Below are 19,089 nucleotides of genomic sequence, written 5' to 3' on the forward strand. Positions count from 1 at the left end.
TCTAACTTTTCCCTGTAAGAAACTAGAAAAGAGAAAACTAAACACAAAGCAAGAAAAAGGAAACAGTAGATTAAAGCAGAAATAAATGCAATACAGAAAAGCAACACAGAAAATCAACAAAATGAAGTTGATATTTATGAAAATATGAAAAAATTGACAAATCTTTGGAAAACCAAAAAAAACTAGAGGAAGACTTAAATTGCTAAAATCAGAAATGAAAGAAAGGTTATAAGGCAGTACTTGGACATGTGTAAGCCAATAAGTTGGATTAACTGGATGAAAGAGACAAATTCCTAGAAATCTACTAAGGCTGAATCATAAAGAAGCAGAACATATGAACAGACCTAGAACTAATAAAGAGATTGAATCAGTGATCAAAAACCTCCTGACAAAGAAAAGCCCTGAACCTGATGGCTTCACTTTAAAGCAAACATTTAAAGAACACCAATCCCTCTCAAACTCTTCTCACAACTGACCACATTTTATCAACATTCTCTATGAAAACAGCATTACCTGTATAAAGCCAGATAAAGACCCTACCAGAAAAGACAACTAGAGACTAATTTTCCTTATGCTGTTGATGCAACAGTTCTTAACAATACGCCAGCAAACCAAATGCAGCAGTATATGAAAAGGGTTATACACCATGACCAAGTGAGATTTATTCATGGAATGTTAAGAATAGTTCACATATAAAAATCAACCAATGGAATACACCACATTAAAATGAAGGGGGGTAAAAACCCACATGCTCCATCTCAACTGATGCAGAAAAAGCATTTGAGAAAATTAACACCCTTTTATGATAAAAAAAAAGTTCCAAAAAACTAGCATTGAAGGAAATTATCTTATCTCAATATAAAGGCCACATATGAAAAATCCACACCTAATGTCAAAATTGTCAATGGCTGAAAAAACTTTTCCTCTAAGACCAGGAAGAAGAAAAAGATGCCCGCTTTCAGTTTCTATTCAACACAGTAGTGGAAGTTCTAGCCAGACTAATTAGGGAAAAAAAGAAATAAAAGACATCCAAACTGGAAAGGAAGAAGTAAAATTATTTGCTTGAGGATATCATGATCTTACATGGAATCTCAAGGAATCCTGAATAGCCAAAACAATCTTGAAAAAGAAGAACAAAACTGTAGTTCTCACACTTCCTGATTTCAAAACATAGTACAAAGCTAATCAAAACAGTGTGGTACTGGCATAAAGACAGACATATAGACCTAAGGAGTATAATAGAATCCAGAAATGAACACTTGCATAATGGTCAAATCATTTGCAACAAGGGTGCTAAGGCCATTTAATGAAGAAAGGACAGTCTCTTCAACAAACGTGCTGGGGAAGTTGGATATTCACATGTAGACCTTTTCTACCTTACATCATGCACAAAAAATTAACTCAGAATGGATTAAAGCCCTGAACATAAGAGCTAAAACTATAAAACTCTTAGATGACAACATAGGGGAAAAGCTTCATGACACTGGACTTGGCAACGATTTCTTGGATATAACACCAAAAGAAAAAGCAACAAAATAAAAAAATAGATAAATTGGACTTGATCAAAATAGAAAGCTTTTGTGCATTAAAGGACATTACCAACAGAGTAAAAAGACAACGCATAGAAGAAAACATTTGCAAATCACATATCTGATAAGAAATTAACATACAGAGTATATTTTTTAAAAGTCCTACAACTCAAGGACAAAAAAAAAATTGGGCAAAGAACAAATAAATACATGAAAAGACACTGAACATCACTAAGCATTAGGGGAATGAAAATCAAAAGCAAAATGAGATATTACCTGTGCTCATTAGGATGGCCATGACTAAAAAAAAAATTAATTGTTAACAAAGATTTAGAGAAACTGGAACCCTGGTGCACCGTTAATGGGAATGTAATATGCTACAACCACTGTGAAAAACAGTATGGGGTTCCTAAAAAAAAATTAAAAATAGAATTACCTAGAGGTCCAGCAATTCTGCTTTTGGGTATATACCCAAAAGAATTGAATGCAGGGTCTCCAAGAGGTATCTACACCCACGTTCACAGCAGCATTATTCACAACAGCCAAAAGGTAGAAGCCACCCAAGTGTCCATTGGTGGAGAATGTATGAACAAAATATGGTATATGCATGCAAGGGAATAGTTTTCAGCAGTACAAAAGACAGGACATTCTGACATGTTACAACACGGATAAACCTTGAAGACAATATGCTAAGTGAAATAAGCCAGTCATAAAAGGACAGTTGCTGTATAATTCAATTTATACGAGGTACCTAGAGTAGTCAGACTCATAGAGATAGATTGTAGATGGTGGTTGCCAGGGGCTGGGAGGAGAGGGAATTGGGGAGTTATAGTTTAATGGGTACCGAATTCAGTTTGGGATAATGAATAAGTTCTGGAGATGGACAATGGTAATGGTTGCACAACAACTTTAATATACTTAAATGCCACTGAACTATGAACTTAAAAATGTCTAAGATGATAAATTTTATGTTATGTATATATTGCTACACTAAAAAACAAGCAACTCAAAACAGATCACAGACCCCAAAATTAGGTCCCTTAGTTTCATGATGAGTTTGTATACACAACACTATTGTCACCATCCATGCAAGAAAAAGTTATGTTGGACTCTATTACAGTTAAAAACTCGTGTTTAACAAAGAGTTAAACTTTTGTGCGTATATAATACATATAACAAGCAAATATAAAGAAGAACCAAACAGAGACAAAGAATACAATAAGTGAAATGAAAAATACACTAGAAGGAATCAACAACAAACTGAATGATACAAGGGAATGGATCAGCAAGCTGGAAGACAGAGTAGAAATCACTGTAGCAGAACAGACAAAAGGAAAAGAAAGAAAGGAGGACAGCCTAAGAGACCTTTAGAACAACATCAAGCATACTACATTTGCATTATAGGGGTCCCAGAAGGAGAAGAGAGAGAAAACATATTTTAAGACATAATAGCTGAAAATTTCCTTAACTGGGGAAAGGAAACACAGACCTCCAGGTCCAGGAATCACAGACATCCCAAACAGGATCAACCCAAAGAGAACCACACCAAGATAAACAGTAATTAAAATGGCAAAAATAAAAGATAAAGAGAGAATAAAAGCAACAAGTTACATTCAAGGGAATTCCCATGAATATCAGCTGACTTTTCAGCATAAACTCAGCAGACCAGAAGGAAGGGACATGATATTTAAAGTGATGAAAGGGGAAAACCTTCAACAAAGAATTTCATTCAGATTTGATGGAGAGATCAAAAGTTTCACAGACAAGCAAGCTAAGAGTTCAGCACCATCAAACCAACTTTACAAGAAATGTTAAAAGGAACTTTTCTAAGAGGAAAAAAAAAGAAAAGGGCCACAACTAGAAACATGAAAATTATAAAAGGAAAAATCTCATTGGTAAAGGCAAATATACAGTAAAGGTAATAAATCTGCCATGTATAAAGCTAGTAGGGAAAGTGTAAAGAAAGAAGTAGCAAAATCATCTATATCTGCAATAAGCAGTTAAGGGATACGCAAAACAAAAAGATGTAAAATAGAATGTCAAAAACAGTAAATGTGGGGTGGCAGGACTAAAAATGCAGGGTTGTTAAAATGCACTTGAACTTAAGAGACCACAAGGGATCAATCCTAAAGACCAAAAGCCAACATATTGAGAAGAGTGAAGCTTATGAATGTAATGAGCCCACCAGGTCCTTGGTGATATTAAACTGCTAAGCACAGCACACTATTCCTGGATTTCTTATGTATAATAATAAATCTCTTTATCAAATACATTATTATGTCATGCACAACGTTAAAATGAAATATTTGAGTTTGATATTTTAAGGAACCAAGTCTATAACTATGTAAACTGTTGGCTCCATCATACTTCTGGACAGAAAAAAAATTATTTTAAAATACATTCTAATTGAAAATTGGTACTCCATAGTTGGAAAGTACTGCCACAAGATTCAGTCAGTCATCTCTGCTTTACTATAAAAGACATGTAGGAAAAGTATGTTTCACTATTAGCCCTCAATATTTTAATAATCCATACTTATGGTACTTTCTGCTTATATCATATATACCTGGTTAGTAAAATGCTCCATCAAAAATAAATTTTTTACTAGAAAGCTTTTAAATATAAACACGAGGAGAACACAAATGGTTTTAAAAAGCAAATAAATGACTATACCTAAAGGCTTTGCTTTTCTTCCTCCTACCTAATAATATTGGAATGCAAGTCAGAAAAACAATTTTACTGCTTATTTTTCCAGATGAAATGACTTTTTCGCAAAACTTCAAAGAAAATTGTCAGTCTCGGGCTTTCCTGGTGGCGCAGTGGTTGAGAGTTCACCTGCCGATGCAGGGGACACAGGTTCGTGCTCCGGTCCGGGAGGATCCCACATACCGCGGAGCGGCTGGACCCGTGAGCCATGGCCGCTAAGCCTGCGTGTCTGGAGCCTGTGCTCCACAACGGGAGAGGCCACAACAGTGAGAGGCCCGCGTACCGCAAAAAAAAAAAAAAATTTGTCAGTCTCACATTAAATAGCTGAATAAATGACATGGCTATCATGTAGGACAGACCAAGCATTCATTAAATATTTGTAAAAGAACTGCTTTTCCCTCACTCAAGTTTTCAAACTTAATTTATCAACTACCAACCAACTTAAAGCAAACTAAGATCCCAAGAACTGTCTTTGTAAATATTCCTATTTCTATCAACATTCTTTAACAATAAAAATACTCAACTCCAGGGCGTTCCCTGGTGGTCCTGTGGTTGGGACTTGGCGCTTTCACTGCTGCGGCCCGGGTTCAATCCCTGGTCTGGGAATTAGGATCCCGCAAGCTATGTGGCGCAGCCCAAAAAAAAAAAAAAAAATTAAACTCCAAGGGATCAATTCATTCAACACATATTTGTTGAGCTCTACCATATGTCAGCTAGATGCTGGGAACCATGGCAGCAATAGAAGAAACTATCCCGGCTCCCACTTCATGAAATGTAAAATTTAAAATGGAAATAAACACTCTGAAGGACAAGGACACAGGTGAGGGACAGTCTATTACAAAGGATTCTGAGATACACACAGGCAAAAATTATCCTTTTACAGCAGCAGCAATAGACACCATGCCAAGCCCTGATCAAAGCACATTACTATCATTTTATCCTCACTACAATCTTTTGACACAGGAACTATTATTATCCCCACTTTATAGATGACCAAACTCAGATGCACAGAGCTTAAGTACTTGCCTGATTCAAGTGATTAGTAAGTGGCAAAGCTGGCATTACATCCAGGGAGTCACATACCTCCAGAGTATGTGCTACTAACCACTTGTATTACTTACAATGCCTTTCTTAGAGAGCCCGAATTTCTCCACAAATAGAATCAGCACATACATATGGTAGGTAGCCTGGACTGCAGCAACCTGAGTTAAGTGGTAATAGGAGTCTCAGGCAAAGTAAAGCACAGACCTTTACTTACCCACCTATCCCTTACCCACACTAAGAAGTCTGGCCTGGATAGTGTGTATCTAGGCAAAGGACAATCTTCACCAACCCCTTCACCTGCTTTCTCAACATGACCTAAAAAGTCCAGATGAACTAGGACATCTGGCTTTTGTCAATCAGGTCATCTGCTGCCAACTGGAAAAAGATAAGGTTGAAAGCTACTCCCTTTGTCCCCCACATAACCCCCAACTCAAGGATCACAGTACACAGTAAACACCAGTGACTTGTCGACATAGAAGCAAGAGAGAGTCTATCATATATACCAACTGAATAAAACTGAAAGCCCACAAAGAAATCCATATATCTATGTCCAACTGATTTTTGCCAACAGTGCCAAACCCATTCAATCAATGAGCAAACAACAGTCTCTCCAACAAATGATGCTAAGACAACTCAATTTCCACATATAAAGAATGAAGGTGGAACCCTACCTCACACCACACACAAAAATTAACTCAAAACAGATGAATGAACTAAGCTAAAAGCCATAAAACTCCTAGAAGAAAACACAGAGATAAAATCTTAGATTTAGTAATGGATTCTTAGACATGACTCCAAAATGACAAGCAACAAAAGAAACAACATATATCGAGCTTCAACAAAATTACAAACTTTTAAAATAAACCAAAGACCTATGGGGAGGGATAAATTAGGAGTTTGGGATTAGCGGGGAAAAAAATAGACCTAAACATAAGACCTAAAACTCTAAAACTCTTAGATGACAACATAGGGGAAAAGTTTCACAACATTAGATTTGACAATGATTTCTTGGCAATGACACCAAAACACACAGGCAACAAAAGTAAAAATAGATAAACTGGACTTTATAAAAATTTAAAACTTGTGCATCAACGGACAGAATCAACAGAGTGAAAAGGCAACCTATGGAGAAAACATCTGCAAAACATGTATCTGATAAGGAGTTAATCCAAATAATCCAATTCAAAATCTAATGAAAATATACAAATGGCCAAACAAGCATATGAGAAGATGTTCAACATGCTAATCATTAGGAAAATGCAAAATCAAAATGAGATATCACTTCATACACATCAGGATGGCTACTATCCACAACAAAAACAAAACAGAAAATGACAAGTGTTGGGCTTCCCTGGTGGCACAGTGGTTAAGAATTCTCCTGCCAATGCAGGGGACACGGGTTCGAGCTCTGGTCCAGGAAGATCCCACATGCCGTGGAGCAACTAAGCCCATGCACCACAACTACTGAAGCCCACGTGCCTAGAGCCCGTGCTCCGCAACAGGAGAGGCCACCGCAGTGAGAGGCCCACACACTGCAATGAAGAGTAGCCCCTGCTCGCCACAAGTGGAGGAGGCCCATGTGCAGCAACGAAGACCCAATGCAGTAAAAAATAAATAAATAAATTTATTAAAAAAATAAAAGTTAACTGTATTCTGTATTGTAAAAAAAAGAAAGAAAGAAAATGACAAGTGTTGATGAGGAGTTTCTCCACCTGAGAAACTAGAACCCTTGTGCACTGTTGGTGGGAATGTAAAATGGTACAGCCACTATGGGAAACAGTATAATGGTTCCTTAAAAAATTAAAAATAGGGCTTCCCTGGTGGCGCAGTGGTTGAGAGTCCGCCTGCCGATGCAGGGGACACGGGTTCATGCCCCAGCTCGGGAGGATCCCGCATGCTGCGGAGCGGCTGGGCCCGTGAGCCATGGCCGCTGAGCCTGCGCCTCCGGAGCCTGTGCTCCACAACGGGAGAGGCCACAACAGTGAGAGGCCCACGTACTGCCAAAAAAAAAAAATAAATAAAAATAGAATTATCCAATGATCTAGCAATTCCACTTCTGGGTAGATATGCAAAAGAACTGAAAGTTGGATCTCAAAGAAATATTGGGTTGGCAAAAAAGTTTGTTCGGGTTTTTCCATAATATGTTAACAATTTGGTCAACCCAATATTTGTACATTCATGTTCAGTGGCATTATTCACAATAGCCAAAAGACAGAAACAACCTAAGTGCTCATCAAAAGATAAATAGAGAAAATGTGGCACATACAGAAAATGGAATATTATTCAGCCTTAAAGGAAGGAAAGGCCTTCCCTGGTGGCACAGTGGTTAAGAATCCACCTGCCAACACAGGGGACATGGGTTCGAGCCCTGGTCCGAGAAGATCCCACATGCCGCGGAGCAACTAAGCCCATGCACCACAACTACTGAGTCTGCACTCTAGAACTTGTGTGCCACAACTACTGAATACCGCGTGCCTAGAGCCCGTGCTCTGCAACAAGAGAAGTCACAGTAATGAGAAGCCATGCGCCGCAAAGAAGAGTAGCCCCCACTTGCCTCAACTAAAGAAAGCCCGTGAGCAGAAATGAGGACCCAACGCAGCCAAAAGCAGGGAGCAACAAGGACCCGACGCAGCCAAAAATAAATAAATAAATAAATTATTTTTTTTTAAAAATGGAAATCCTGACACATGCCATACATGCCTTCAACAATCTTGAAGACAACATGTCTTGAGGACATTATGCTAAGTGAAATAAGCCAGTCAGAAAATGACAAATTATGTATATGACTCCACTTATATGAGGTATCTAGAGTAGTCAATACTCAGAAACTGAAGGCAGAATGGTGGTTACCAGGAGCTGGAGTAAATGGGAAGTTGCTCTTTAATGGATATAGAGTTTCAGTTTTAGAAGATGAAAAAGTTCTGGAGATTGGTTGCACAACAATGTGAATATACTTAACACTACTGAACTATACACATAAAAATAATTAAATTGTAAATTTTGTTACAATTTACAATTTTGTATATTATATCACAATTAAAATTTTTTCTTAAATCAACTGTATTTCTATATATTGGCAACAAACAGTTGTGAATTTAAAATTTCTTAATAATTTACATTTATATTACATTTACATGTTCAATAGCACCTAAAACATGTGATATAGGGAAAATGTGACAAATGACACAAAAGACCTGTTGAAACTTATAAAGCACAGTTGAAAGAAATTAAAGATCTAAAATAAATGGAGAAATACCTCATTTATGGATCAGAAGACTATACTGTTTTCAATTCTTCCTAAACTGATCTTCTGGATCAACAAAAGCCCAATGAAAATATCAGCAGGCTTTTTTGTAGAAATTGACAAGCTGATTCTATAATTCTAAAATGCAAAGGACCCAGAATAGCCAAAACAGTTTTAAAAGAGAAGAACAAGGTTGTAGGACAAACTCTATTCGTTCCAAATCTTACTATGAATCTCCAGTAATAGCGATTGAATGGTACTGATGTAAAGATAAACAAACAGATCAATGAAACAAAATAAAGAATCCAGAATAGACTGACACATACATGGATAACTGAATTTTGACAAAGGTGCAAAGGCAATTCAGTGAATAAGTCTTTTCAACAGAAGAGGCAACAATTCACGTTACCATATGCAAAAAAAGAACTGCCACTAATACTGTACACCATATAAAAAATTAATTCAAAATGGGTCATAAACCTAATTGTAAAATTTAAAAACATTCTAAAAATATAAAAGGAAATTATTGTGATACTGAGTTAGGATTTCTTGGATATGAAACCAAAAACACAATCCCTAAAGAGCATATTGATAAAATTAAATTTCATTAAAACTTCTGCTGAGAAGAAAATATTTGCAAACATATATCTGATAAAAGACTTACAAACCCAATATATAAAGAACTCTTAAAACTCAATTATAAAATAATAAACGACCCAACAACAACAAATAAATAGGCAAAAGATGTGAACAGACACTTCACCAAGAGGATATACAAATGGCAAGTAAGTTTACGGAAAGATGTTGAACATAATTAGCCATAGGGAGATGCAAAATAAAAGCATGGTAAGATACCACTACAGACCTACTTCTAGTAGGTAGGGCTAAAATTGACTGACCAAGTGTTGATGAGGATGTAGATGAACTCTCATAGTGCTAGTGCCAATGCAAAATTAAAATTTAAAAATTTTCAAAACAGCTGGGCAGTTTCTTAAAAAGTTAAACAATACACCTACCATATGATCCAGCCATTCCACTTATTTACTTAAAAAGAAAATAAAAGAAAATAAAGTATACTCCATACAAAGACTGGTTCATGAATGCTCATCGCCGCTTTATTTGTAACTGCCAAAAACTGGTGATAAACCAAATGTTCACCAAGGGATGAATGGATAAACAAACTGATACATCCATACAACTGAACACTACTCAGCAACAAAAAGGAATGCACTACTGATTTATACAACAACATGAATAAATCTCAAAATAATTTATCTGAGTTGAAAAAAGCCAGACCAAAAAGAATATATTCTGTATGAGCCCATTTATATAAAACTTAAAATAATTAAAACTAATATATAGTAACAGAAAGTAGATAAATGCTTGCCTGGGAAGGTGGAGGTGGATAGAGGATGTACAAATGGGCACAAGGAAACTTTTAGGGGTGATGGATATGTTCACTATGTTGATTGCAGTAACGATTTCACAAGTGTCAAAACACAAATCTGTACACTGTAAACATATATAGTTTTTATAATTACATTTCAATAAAGCTGTTTTTAAAAGACAAGCAAATACAAAGCTACATATAAAAAAGTCAGGCATCTAGATAGGAAATTGACCAAACTTCACAAATATGATGTTTTTTGCAGGGTTAAAAACTCTTATTTTTTATAATTGATTACAGATACTAAGGACAAATTTCTCTTCCAATTTTCATATAACAATGCCCTTGCTACGCCACAACCTCTTTCCCCAGGGCACATCTCAGATTTCATAAACCACTTGTGAAGGTTCTATGAGACACTACACTAGAAGGAGGGAGAGAGGGAAGGAAGGAAAGAGAAAGAAGGGGGAAAGGAGAGAGAAAACACCAGCAAGAAGGAGAATGAGGAATAAAAAGACGCTTCCATAGTGTAATAAAGCATGTTTATCTCACCTGTATAGCTAACATCATCCTTGACAGTGGAAAAAGTATATATTCCTGGTATGCAGAGAAGGCTGTGCACTTTTACAATTACTACTGAACATTTTCCTGGATATAGTTCATATAATACAGAAATAAGACATGAAATTAATGCCACTTGAAAAATTCGTGAATATTTATCCAGAAGACCCTAAAGAATATTTTTTAAAGATAAGGTAAAAATTACCAATGTCAGCAATAAAAAAAAAATAGACTAAAGATCCTACAGTAATTAAAAAGAGCCTAAGAGGCTGTTAGGAACAACTTTATGCCAATTAATTTGAAATTTTAGATGAAGTGGACAAATTCCTAGGAAAATAAAACTTACTAAAATTGACAGAAAGAAACAGAAAATCAAACGGAAAATCTACATTGTTCTAGAACTACATTAGCCAAAAAAACTGAAGAACCACAAAGTTCTACAACTGTATTACCATCTTACACAAACTCTTCAGAGAATAAAACAGACTCTCCAATCTGTTTTATAAGTCCAACCAAAACTTATATAAAAGCAACAAGCTAATTTCATTGATAAGCATAATTACTGGTTTAAACTAGACTAATTTACTTCTCTAACACACATTCATTTTAGACTATTTTAGATTAAAGGACTATTTTAGATTAAAATATACACAGCTGTAGTTCCTGTCTTCAAAGACTTAATCTAGTAAGAAAACCAGTGGGAAAGGATGCTCAGATATCCTAAGAAGCAAGTTTTACAAAATCCTGCCTATACTAGGCCTAAGAACAACATAACAGCAGCAACAACGTCTGTGTTCTGATAAAGGCTTGAAAGTTGACTAGAGATCTGCATAATTCTTAATATGAAATATAAATGTTTCTGCTATGAAAGCACAATGCATTTACTTTTATGAATTGCGATAGATCAACCGCTCACAAATGCTTTTCATTTCTTTTATCTGCTATAATTTACTTAACAGAGTTTGGTTGTGCTAATGTCCCAGTATTATTTTATTACTAAAATGATCATACTGATTCCTAACAGTGTTAAGAATTGAAAGCTAATTAAAAAAAAAATTCCCCTAAAATGTCCCTAGGTCCGCTCTCACTTTTTTTTTTTTTTTTGGCCGTGCCACCCATGGGATGTGGGATCTTAGTTCCCTGACCAGGGATGGAACCCGTGCCCTGCTGCAGTGGAAGCGTGGAGTCTTAACCACTGGACCGCCAGGGAAGTCCCCTCTTTCACCTCTTTACAAACAAAACATATCTAGTCATTTTAGCCTTTTTTTGGGGGTAACAAACTGCCCTTGAGTACTATTTCCATTTTGCCTATAAAGTATATAATATTCTTGTCCTTATAAATCAAAATTAGTCTTTACAGGAGCCCCTCTGAAACGGTCTGAGGAAAATCAACTAAAAACACATCAAATGTCACCAGAATGGCATTGATCCTGAGAGGCCCTACATCAGAGATCTTAACTGGTATCTAAGTACTGGCTTTTTGGAGTCAATGAACATTCTGAAATACACAGTATGCTAAACTCAGTTGTGTTTTCTTTGCAGAAAATCCTTAATTCTCTTCAGATGCTCAAAGGTAAATGATTCCAAAAGGATATGCATTCAATGATAATGCAAATAATTCTGACACAACATTTCAAGGTGTATGTACACGCACAATTAGGAAGGGATAGGGCAAAGAAAGGACAATAAAACAAGAACTTATTTACTATACGAAACTCCCTTTTCTAGATTGCAATCGTCTCTTAGAATAAATATGTGATTCCCTTCTATTATTCAGGTCAATACATCTCTTTGCCAAACAAGGTAGAAAAGTTTCAGCTGATTTCCTGTATGTGGGCAGTCTTGCTTGTGCTTCTGGCATCGAAACTGAAACCATGAATACACTAGAATCAAGCTATAAGGAAATTCCAACACATTAAAATGAAGTCAAGTCTTGGAGGCCAAAGAATGTAGCCCCTGGAAGCAATACTAGAAAGAAACTGCAAACAGGAAAGATGTATAATTTGGGGGTACTGGCATATGACACGAACATATATGATTAAAGACATTCACTGCTTTCCCAGGCAACACACATTACAAAAAGCACCAGTGGCTGAACCCTGCTACCTACGCATGCTATAGTCATCTAAGTAGAGCAAGCACCAAAACTCACTGTCAGAATTCACTGCAATTTATCAATACTGACTAGACACACCCTAAGAGGTAAGGAAAGACTGGACAGGAATCTGTTTGTGCCTAAATTAGCATCAACTCACAGGGAAAGCAATCAGGGAATAAACTGTCTCAGTTTCTTTGAGTACACATTCCTCAAAAACTCCTGTTCTAAGCATATAAAATCAGCAACTTTAACTTTTAGGTTGGGGTCTAGTTCCTCTATAGATTAGTAAATGGGAGAGAAATGAATGCTTTTTATCAGACAAGGATCACCATACATTCTGACCAATCATTCATGCTTAAAATATTGAGAAATAATAACAATAAAAGCTAATATTTATTGAGGACTTACCAGGTGCCAGGTTGTAGTAACCCTCACAATTCTCTGAGGTAAACACTATCATTAATGTGGAGAGGTTATATAACTTGCCCAAAGTTATACAGATAATAAAAAGTGGGAACTGGGATTCCAAGCATGCTCACCTAATCACTATGCTTTAATGCTTCAACCTGCCAGGTTATTTTTTTTATCCTATAAGCCAAAGAGAGCCAATGAAAATATTTAAGGACAGCAGTAATGATCATATTTACACGTTAGATTACACTAATCAATACTATGGAGAGCAGCATGATGATGAAGTAAGCAAGGGTCTCAAGAGATAGTCAAAATCTAGGTCAAAAATGCTAAGGAACTGAACCACAGGAATGCAGAAAGGATAAAAAACCTAAAATCTTTACCTGGTAAACTTAGCTAGACTTACTAACTTATTGGATGAAGGGATGGGAAAGGATGGAGTCTACCTCTCAGGTTACTAGCTTGGCCACTGGTAATTATGGTCTATCAATTCAAAGACAGGAGGAGGAGCTGGCAGTTTCATTTCCCTTAGTCGGCAGGAAGATAAGTCTACATTTTATGTAATCAAAAACAAAACGAGAAAAACCAATTCTATAGAATTTCCCTCCTCCTACCAAAAACACTTTCCCACTTTCCAGAAATCTTATCTTCGAAATGAAGAACTCCTAATTTTTTTTCTCAAAAATAAGAAGACACTTGGGCAGGAAGGGGCCTTCAACATCATTTAGCATTCTTTAAAAGCAAATTAAATCTGAAGCCGACTGCATATAATTTAATTTCCCTAAAGTTTCTATTTTCTTTGGGAAAAGTCTCCTTGGCATTAGTTTCTATTCACTGTACTGTTTCTATATTTCCTGTCCTAAATAGAAAAAATATATCTTTGAGAAATGACACTCTATGCTTAGAGTTCCAACGTCAGACACTTTAGCGCCACTGACAGCCTGTTCTGCTGAATCCAGGCCAATTAAACCAGTGCTTCGGAAGCCATCTGAATCTCATGTGAAACTGTTAAAAGAGATTAGCCTGAATACGCTCCTCAGTTGGGCCCTGGGATAGGCAGCTTCCTCTGAAATCCTGCTCACCAACCGCTTCTGCGACCGCCTAGAGAACCATGAAGGAACAGGAAGGCGCTGCCCAGCCTCCACCGCCAGCTTCCCGGTCCAGGGCCCAATGCCGGTTCTAAAGGTTCTCCATACATCTTCTAAGTAGGCTCAAGCCAGAAAGTGCACCATGAAAATAGTATCCACTGTCACGTGTATGGAGAACTCTGAAAGAACCAAATTACTTATATTCACGGTCCCACGTCGGGTGTCTTTTGAATCAGTAACCAAGTCGCCTACATTTTTGTCTAGCGATGAGCAGTGCTAGGAAAGCCTAGCAGTGATGAATTCGGCTGGCTGACACGGAAAAGGACAGGCTTTCCGACAGCCAGAGCCCCTCGAGCCGACGCGGAGGATCAGTATATCCTCATCCCCAGGCGACCCAGGCCCCAGCCCCGCATCAGGCGTCCCCGGACTCCGGCCGCGACGCCGCCCAACCTCCCCTGGCTTGGGGCTTCGGGCTGAGTAAAGCGTCCGAACTCCGAGCCCGCGCTCACCGAGCTGCCACTCGCGGCCCGCGCGCTCGCGCGCTTCTCCACCATGGCTCCCGCCTCGGGCTCCGACGCCGCCTTCTCCTCCCTCTCCAGTGGAGATTCCGCGTTCATGCCGCTGCCATGCCCGCGCCGGCTAGGGGTGTTCCGGGACTACAGCTACGCCGCAAATGCGGCGGCGGGGCCCGCGCTCTCATGGGCTCCGCGGCCCAAAGCGGCCTGCGGTTCAGGCGGCGGCGCCAGTGGCGACTCCGAGGGCTGTGAGCGCTGCCGAGGCCGGAGCAGCAAGAGAAACGAGGCGAGAAGAGCAGCTAAAAGCGGGCACAAGCCACAGCCACGAACAGAACTCAACTCAGAGAGCTGCCAACAGCGTCTCCAGCGGCCGAGGTAGCCCCGCTCCGCTTCCCCACAAGCCGGCGAGGGGCAGGAAGCCCCGCCCCGGATCTCAGCTCCCGCCACAAGTTCGTCGCCTGCGCCCAAAGCCTCAGCAGCGCCCGCCCACCTCAGGCCCCGCCTCCACGTTTCCGGGCCTCCTTGGCGTCAGGACTCCGCAGCACGCCGGAAATGCGTCATCTCCCAAGGCCCCCAAGAGTAGTTTCTTTTTCCTGAGACAGAACCGGACCTGGCGAGCTGAGGGTGTCAGGTGCAGGGGGTTTTGTTAGTGACTGCACTTGTGGTCTTGGTTTGGTGCCGCCAACAAGTATATGGATGGGCACGTTCAGACACGGATACAGAGCCCCGGGATCTGGAATCCCGAACCGGGGAAGTGCCGTATGCTATAACTACGATATTCTGTTCCTCTTCAAAGTCTATAAAGAAGCTGACAGAGAGCTTACCTGGGCTGTGGGATTCATGGGAAGGACAGTCTTAGGAAACATACAGATTCCTGTTCCAATCCAGAGCTACTTGATGGTACCAACATGGTGTATATGAACTGATTACTCAAAGTCTCAGATCATGTTTGGGTAAAGTGCTGATGTACAGAAATCAGCTAACACTAATTGTGGCTCTATAAATGTTATGATTACTGGCTGGAAAGGACCTTGTGAGATATTCCTACTTTGCAGATGCCAACCTAAGCTCCAAAAGTAAAGTGGCTTGGCTAGTTAAAGAGTTAATGTGATAGATAGGACCTGCTCCACGAATTTGGGGAACAAATATAGTCAGAATATTTTTTATTAGGTGTTTGAGAATTCGATGCCTATTTGAAAGAAGACAAACACTGAAACTCTGAAGAACTTATGTCTTCCTCCTTATTAAAGAGACCCAGGTGGACTTAACTGAAGAATGGAGTAAGTCCAGTCATTTCACTATTGATTTGCATCTTGTATTATTGTTGTTGTTTTAAATGGGTCTTGTACAATCCTAAAGATTTTTGTTTGATTTGCTATTGTGTATCCATTGGCTTAGGTCCCTTCCAGGGCTTGAGTCCATAGCACTTGGTGTACTGAGTTATAGCTTCATTTACACTCACTGATCAGACATTGCTTCCCAAAGCATATTGATGTCCAAAATCAGTTTTTCCTGAAAGAACATAGAAATTCTTGTATTGAGCTCAGGTCATCTACCTAGACTGCCCCTTCTATCAGGGACTTTACTGCTACTTATCCTTGACTGAAGGCTTTTTAGTCGGCACTAGGAAACTGACAGGATTTTAGAAGCCACCAGCCTTGAATTGTGAGTAGGAAATTCCCCCAACGATACCTCAGACCAGTTGTCCCCTATCCTGTTCTTAAATATAGCCAGAAAAGAGGATATGTTAAATAGGCCCAATCCATTTATGGATAGCTATCATATTTTGGAATTATGTCCTTTTTATTAAGCCAAAAACTATTTCATCCATACTTTGATTCTGGTTCTGCCTTATATATCTGTACAAACATGTCTAATTCCATTTGTTTGAAATGCCAAAATGAACTTGTCATCTTTCTTGATTATATTCTAAATACATACCAGTTTGTGAAAATCCCAATTAAAATGCATTGCCAGAAATGTAACACTGGAAGTAATATTTGATGATGGCACTGTGAGGTCTGGTCCCTTGATTTGCAGAGTCATAAAAGTAAATTTTAGGAGATGAATTATTTATTGCATTGTGTTGATAGTTATACCATAGGAATTAAATAGACCCTTATTCTTACCTTCTAATTAATTCTGCACTAATCAATGTCAAAGACCTAGGATTCCACATAATTTAATTCAACATCCTAGGCTCTAGGAAAATAATGGCACTCACTGAAGGATACGTGTGTTATGGTATTTGGAAAATTGGATATCCATATGCAATCCATGAACTTGGACCCTTGTCTTACACCATACATCACTCAAAGTGGATGAAATTCTCAAACATAAGACCTGAAACTCTAAAACTACTGAAGGAAAACAGGGAAAAAATCTGACTGGACAAATATTTTTTTGATATGACACCAAAAGCACAGGCTACAAAGCAAAATTAGACAAGTGAGATTGCATATAAAGCTTTTGTACAGCAAAGGAAATAATCAACAAAATGAAAAAGCAACCTACTGAATGGGAGAAAATATTTTCAAATTATATATCCAATAAGGGGTTAATATCTAAAATATATATGGAACTCATGCAACTTAATAGCAAATAGATAAATAAATAGCCTGATTAAAACATGGGCAAGGGCTTCCCTGGTGGCACAGTGGTTGAGAGTCTGCCTGCCGATGCAGGGGACACGGGTTCGTGCCCAGGTCCGGGAAGATCCCACGTCCCGCGGAGTGGCTGGGTCCGTGAGCCATGGCCACTGAGCCTGCGCGTCCGGAACCTGTGCTCCGCAAAGGGAGAGGCCACAACAGTGAGAGGCCCGCGTACCGCAAAAAAACCCAAAAAACCCCCCCAAAAAAACCACATGGGCAAAAGACCTAAATAGACATTTCTCAAAAGAAGATGTGCAAATGACCAACAGGTATATGAAAAGATGCTCAACTTCACTAATCATCAAGGAAATGCAAATCAAAACCACAGTGAGATACCACCTCAAATCTGTTAGAATGGCTGTTATAAAAAAGACATAAAATAACAAGTGTTGCAAGAATTTTGATAAAAGTGAACATGTGTACACTGCTGGTGGGAATGTAAATTGGTACAGACAATGTGGAAAACAGTATAGAGCTTCTCCCCAAATGTAAAAAAACAAAATTACCGTATGATCCAGCAATCCCACTTCTGGGTATATATCCAGAAGAAATAAAATCAGAATCTCAAAGAGATATCTGCACTCCCATGTTTATTGCAGCATTATTCACAGTTGGCAAGATATGGAAACAACATAAATATTTATCTTCAGATGATTGTTTAAAGAAAATGTGATATATATATATATGTATATTGCAATATTATATAATTCATCATTTTAAACGATGTAAATATGGCCATTTGTGACAACATGGATGAGCCTGGAGGACATTATGCTAAATGAAATAAGCCAAATACAGAAAGACAAGTATTGCATGATGTCACTTACATGTGGAATCTAAAATAGCCAAACTCCTAGAAGCAGTGGAGTAGAATGGTGGTTTCCAGGGGTTTGAGGAAGAGAGAAATGGGAGATGTTTGTCAATGAGTATATAATTTCAGTTATGCAAAATAAGTTCTGAAGACCTAATGTACAGCAGTGTGACTGTCATTATCAGTACTGTATTGTGTTCTTGAAATTTGCTAAGAGGGTTGATCCTAAGTGTTCTCATTACAAAAAGAAAAACGAAAGAAAATGGCAACTGTGAAGTGATAGATATGTTAATAGCTTGGTTGGAGTGACTATTTCATAGTCTATATGAATATCAAAACATCAACTGAACACCATAAATTTTTTCAGTTTTTATTGATTATACCTCAATAAAGCTGGAGCAATAATTAATAAAAAATAATTTAATAAACATTTTAATTAAGAAAAGGAAAAGCTGTTAAACTCATGGTATGGTTTATTACAGTGAAAGGATGCAGATTGAAATCAGAAAAGTTAAAGGGCACATAGGGCAGAGTCCAGGAGAGACCATGCAACAAGTTTCCAGTTGTCTTCTCTGAGTGGAGGCTATGGATATCGTTTAATTACCCCAGCAATGATGTGTGACAATATGCATGAAGCCCAGGAAGCTTACCTAAGCCTTGGTATCCAAGGTGTTTATTGGGGGTCAGTCACATAGCATGGAGCACCAAGTGACTGACCTTAGGTACTCAGTCCTCAGCCCCTCCAGAGATGATATTGATACCAAGTGGCCCAAAGACCCCATCATAAATCACATTGTTAGCATAAGCTTCCTAGCATACTCCAAGGCCCCAGGTAAACAAAGCCATTATTATCAGGCTTATAGGGAAATTCCAAGGGCTTAGAGGTTATCTCCCAGAAGACAGTCACGGGCCAAACCTTTGTTTCTTGGGGTGTTTTTTTCCATCTATATTGGAGTATAATTGCTTTACAAGGGTGTGTTAGTTTCTGCCTTATAACAAAGTGAATCAGCTATGCATATAAATATATCCCCATATCTCTTCCCT

General features: G+C 38.4%; 1 protein-coding gene across 4 annotated transcripts in view; it reads right to left on the reverse strand.

Annotated features, from left to right (window-relative positions):
- Window positions 1–14,994, reverse strand: part of MFSD14B (major facilitator superfamily domain containing 14B) — an 81,688-nt gene extending 66,694 nt beyond the window's left edge. For 2 of the 4 annotated variants that reach the window (XM_060155501.1, XM_060155500.1), the window contains exon 1: window positions 14,578–14,994. In XM_060155501.1, the coding sequence (XP_060011484.1) occupies window positions 14,578–14,685 (108 nt within the window). In that variant the 5' untranslated portion in view covers window positions 14,686–14,994. Of the gene's footprint in view, window positions 1–13,108; window positions 13,158–14,577 lie in introns of all 4 variants that reach the window. The other 2 variants (XM_060155503.1, XM_060155504.1) reach the window with 2 other exon arrangements.
- Between the last annotated feature and the right edge of the window lie 4,095 nt (window positions 14,995–19,089).

This window comes from Lagenorhynchus albirostris, chromosome 7, assembly GCF_949774975.1.
Source record: "Lagenorhynchus albirostris chromosome 7, mLagAlb1.1, whole genome shotgun sequence".
In the NCBI taxonomy this organism is placed as follows: Eukaryota; Metazoa; Chordata; class Mammalia; order Artiodactyla; family Delphinidae; genus Lagenorhynchus; species Lagenorhynchus albirostris.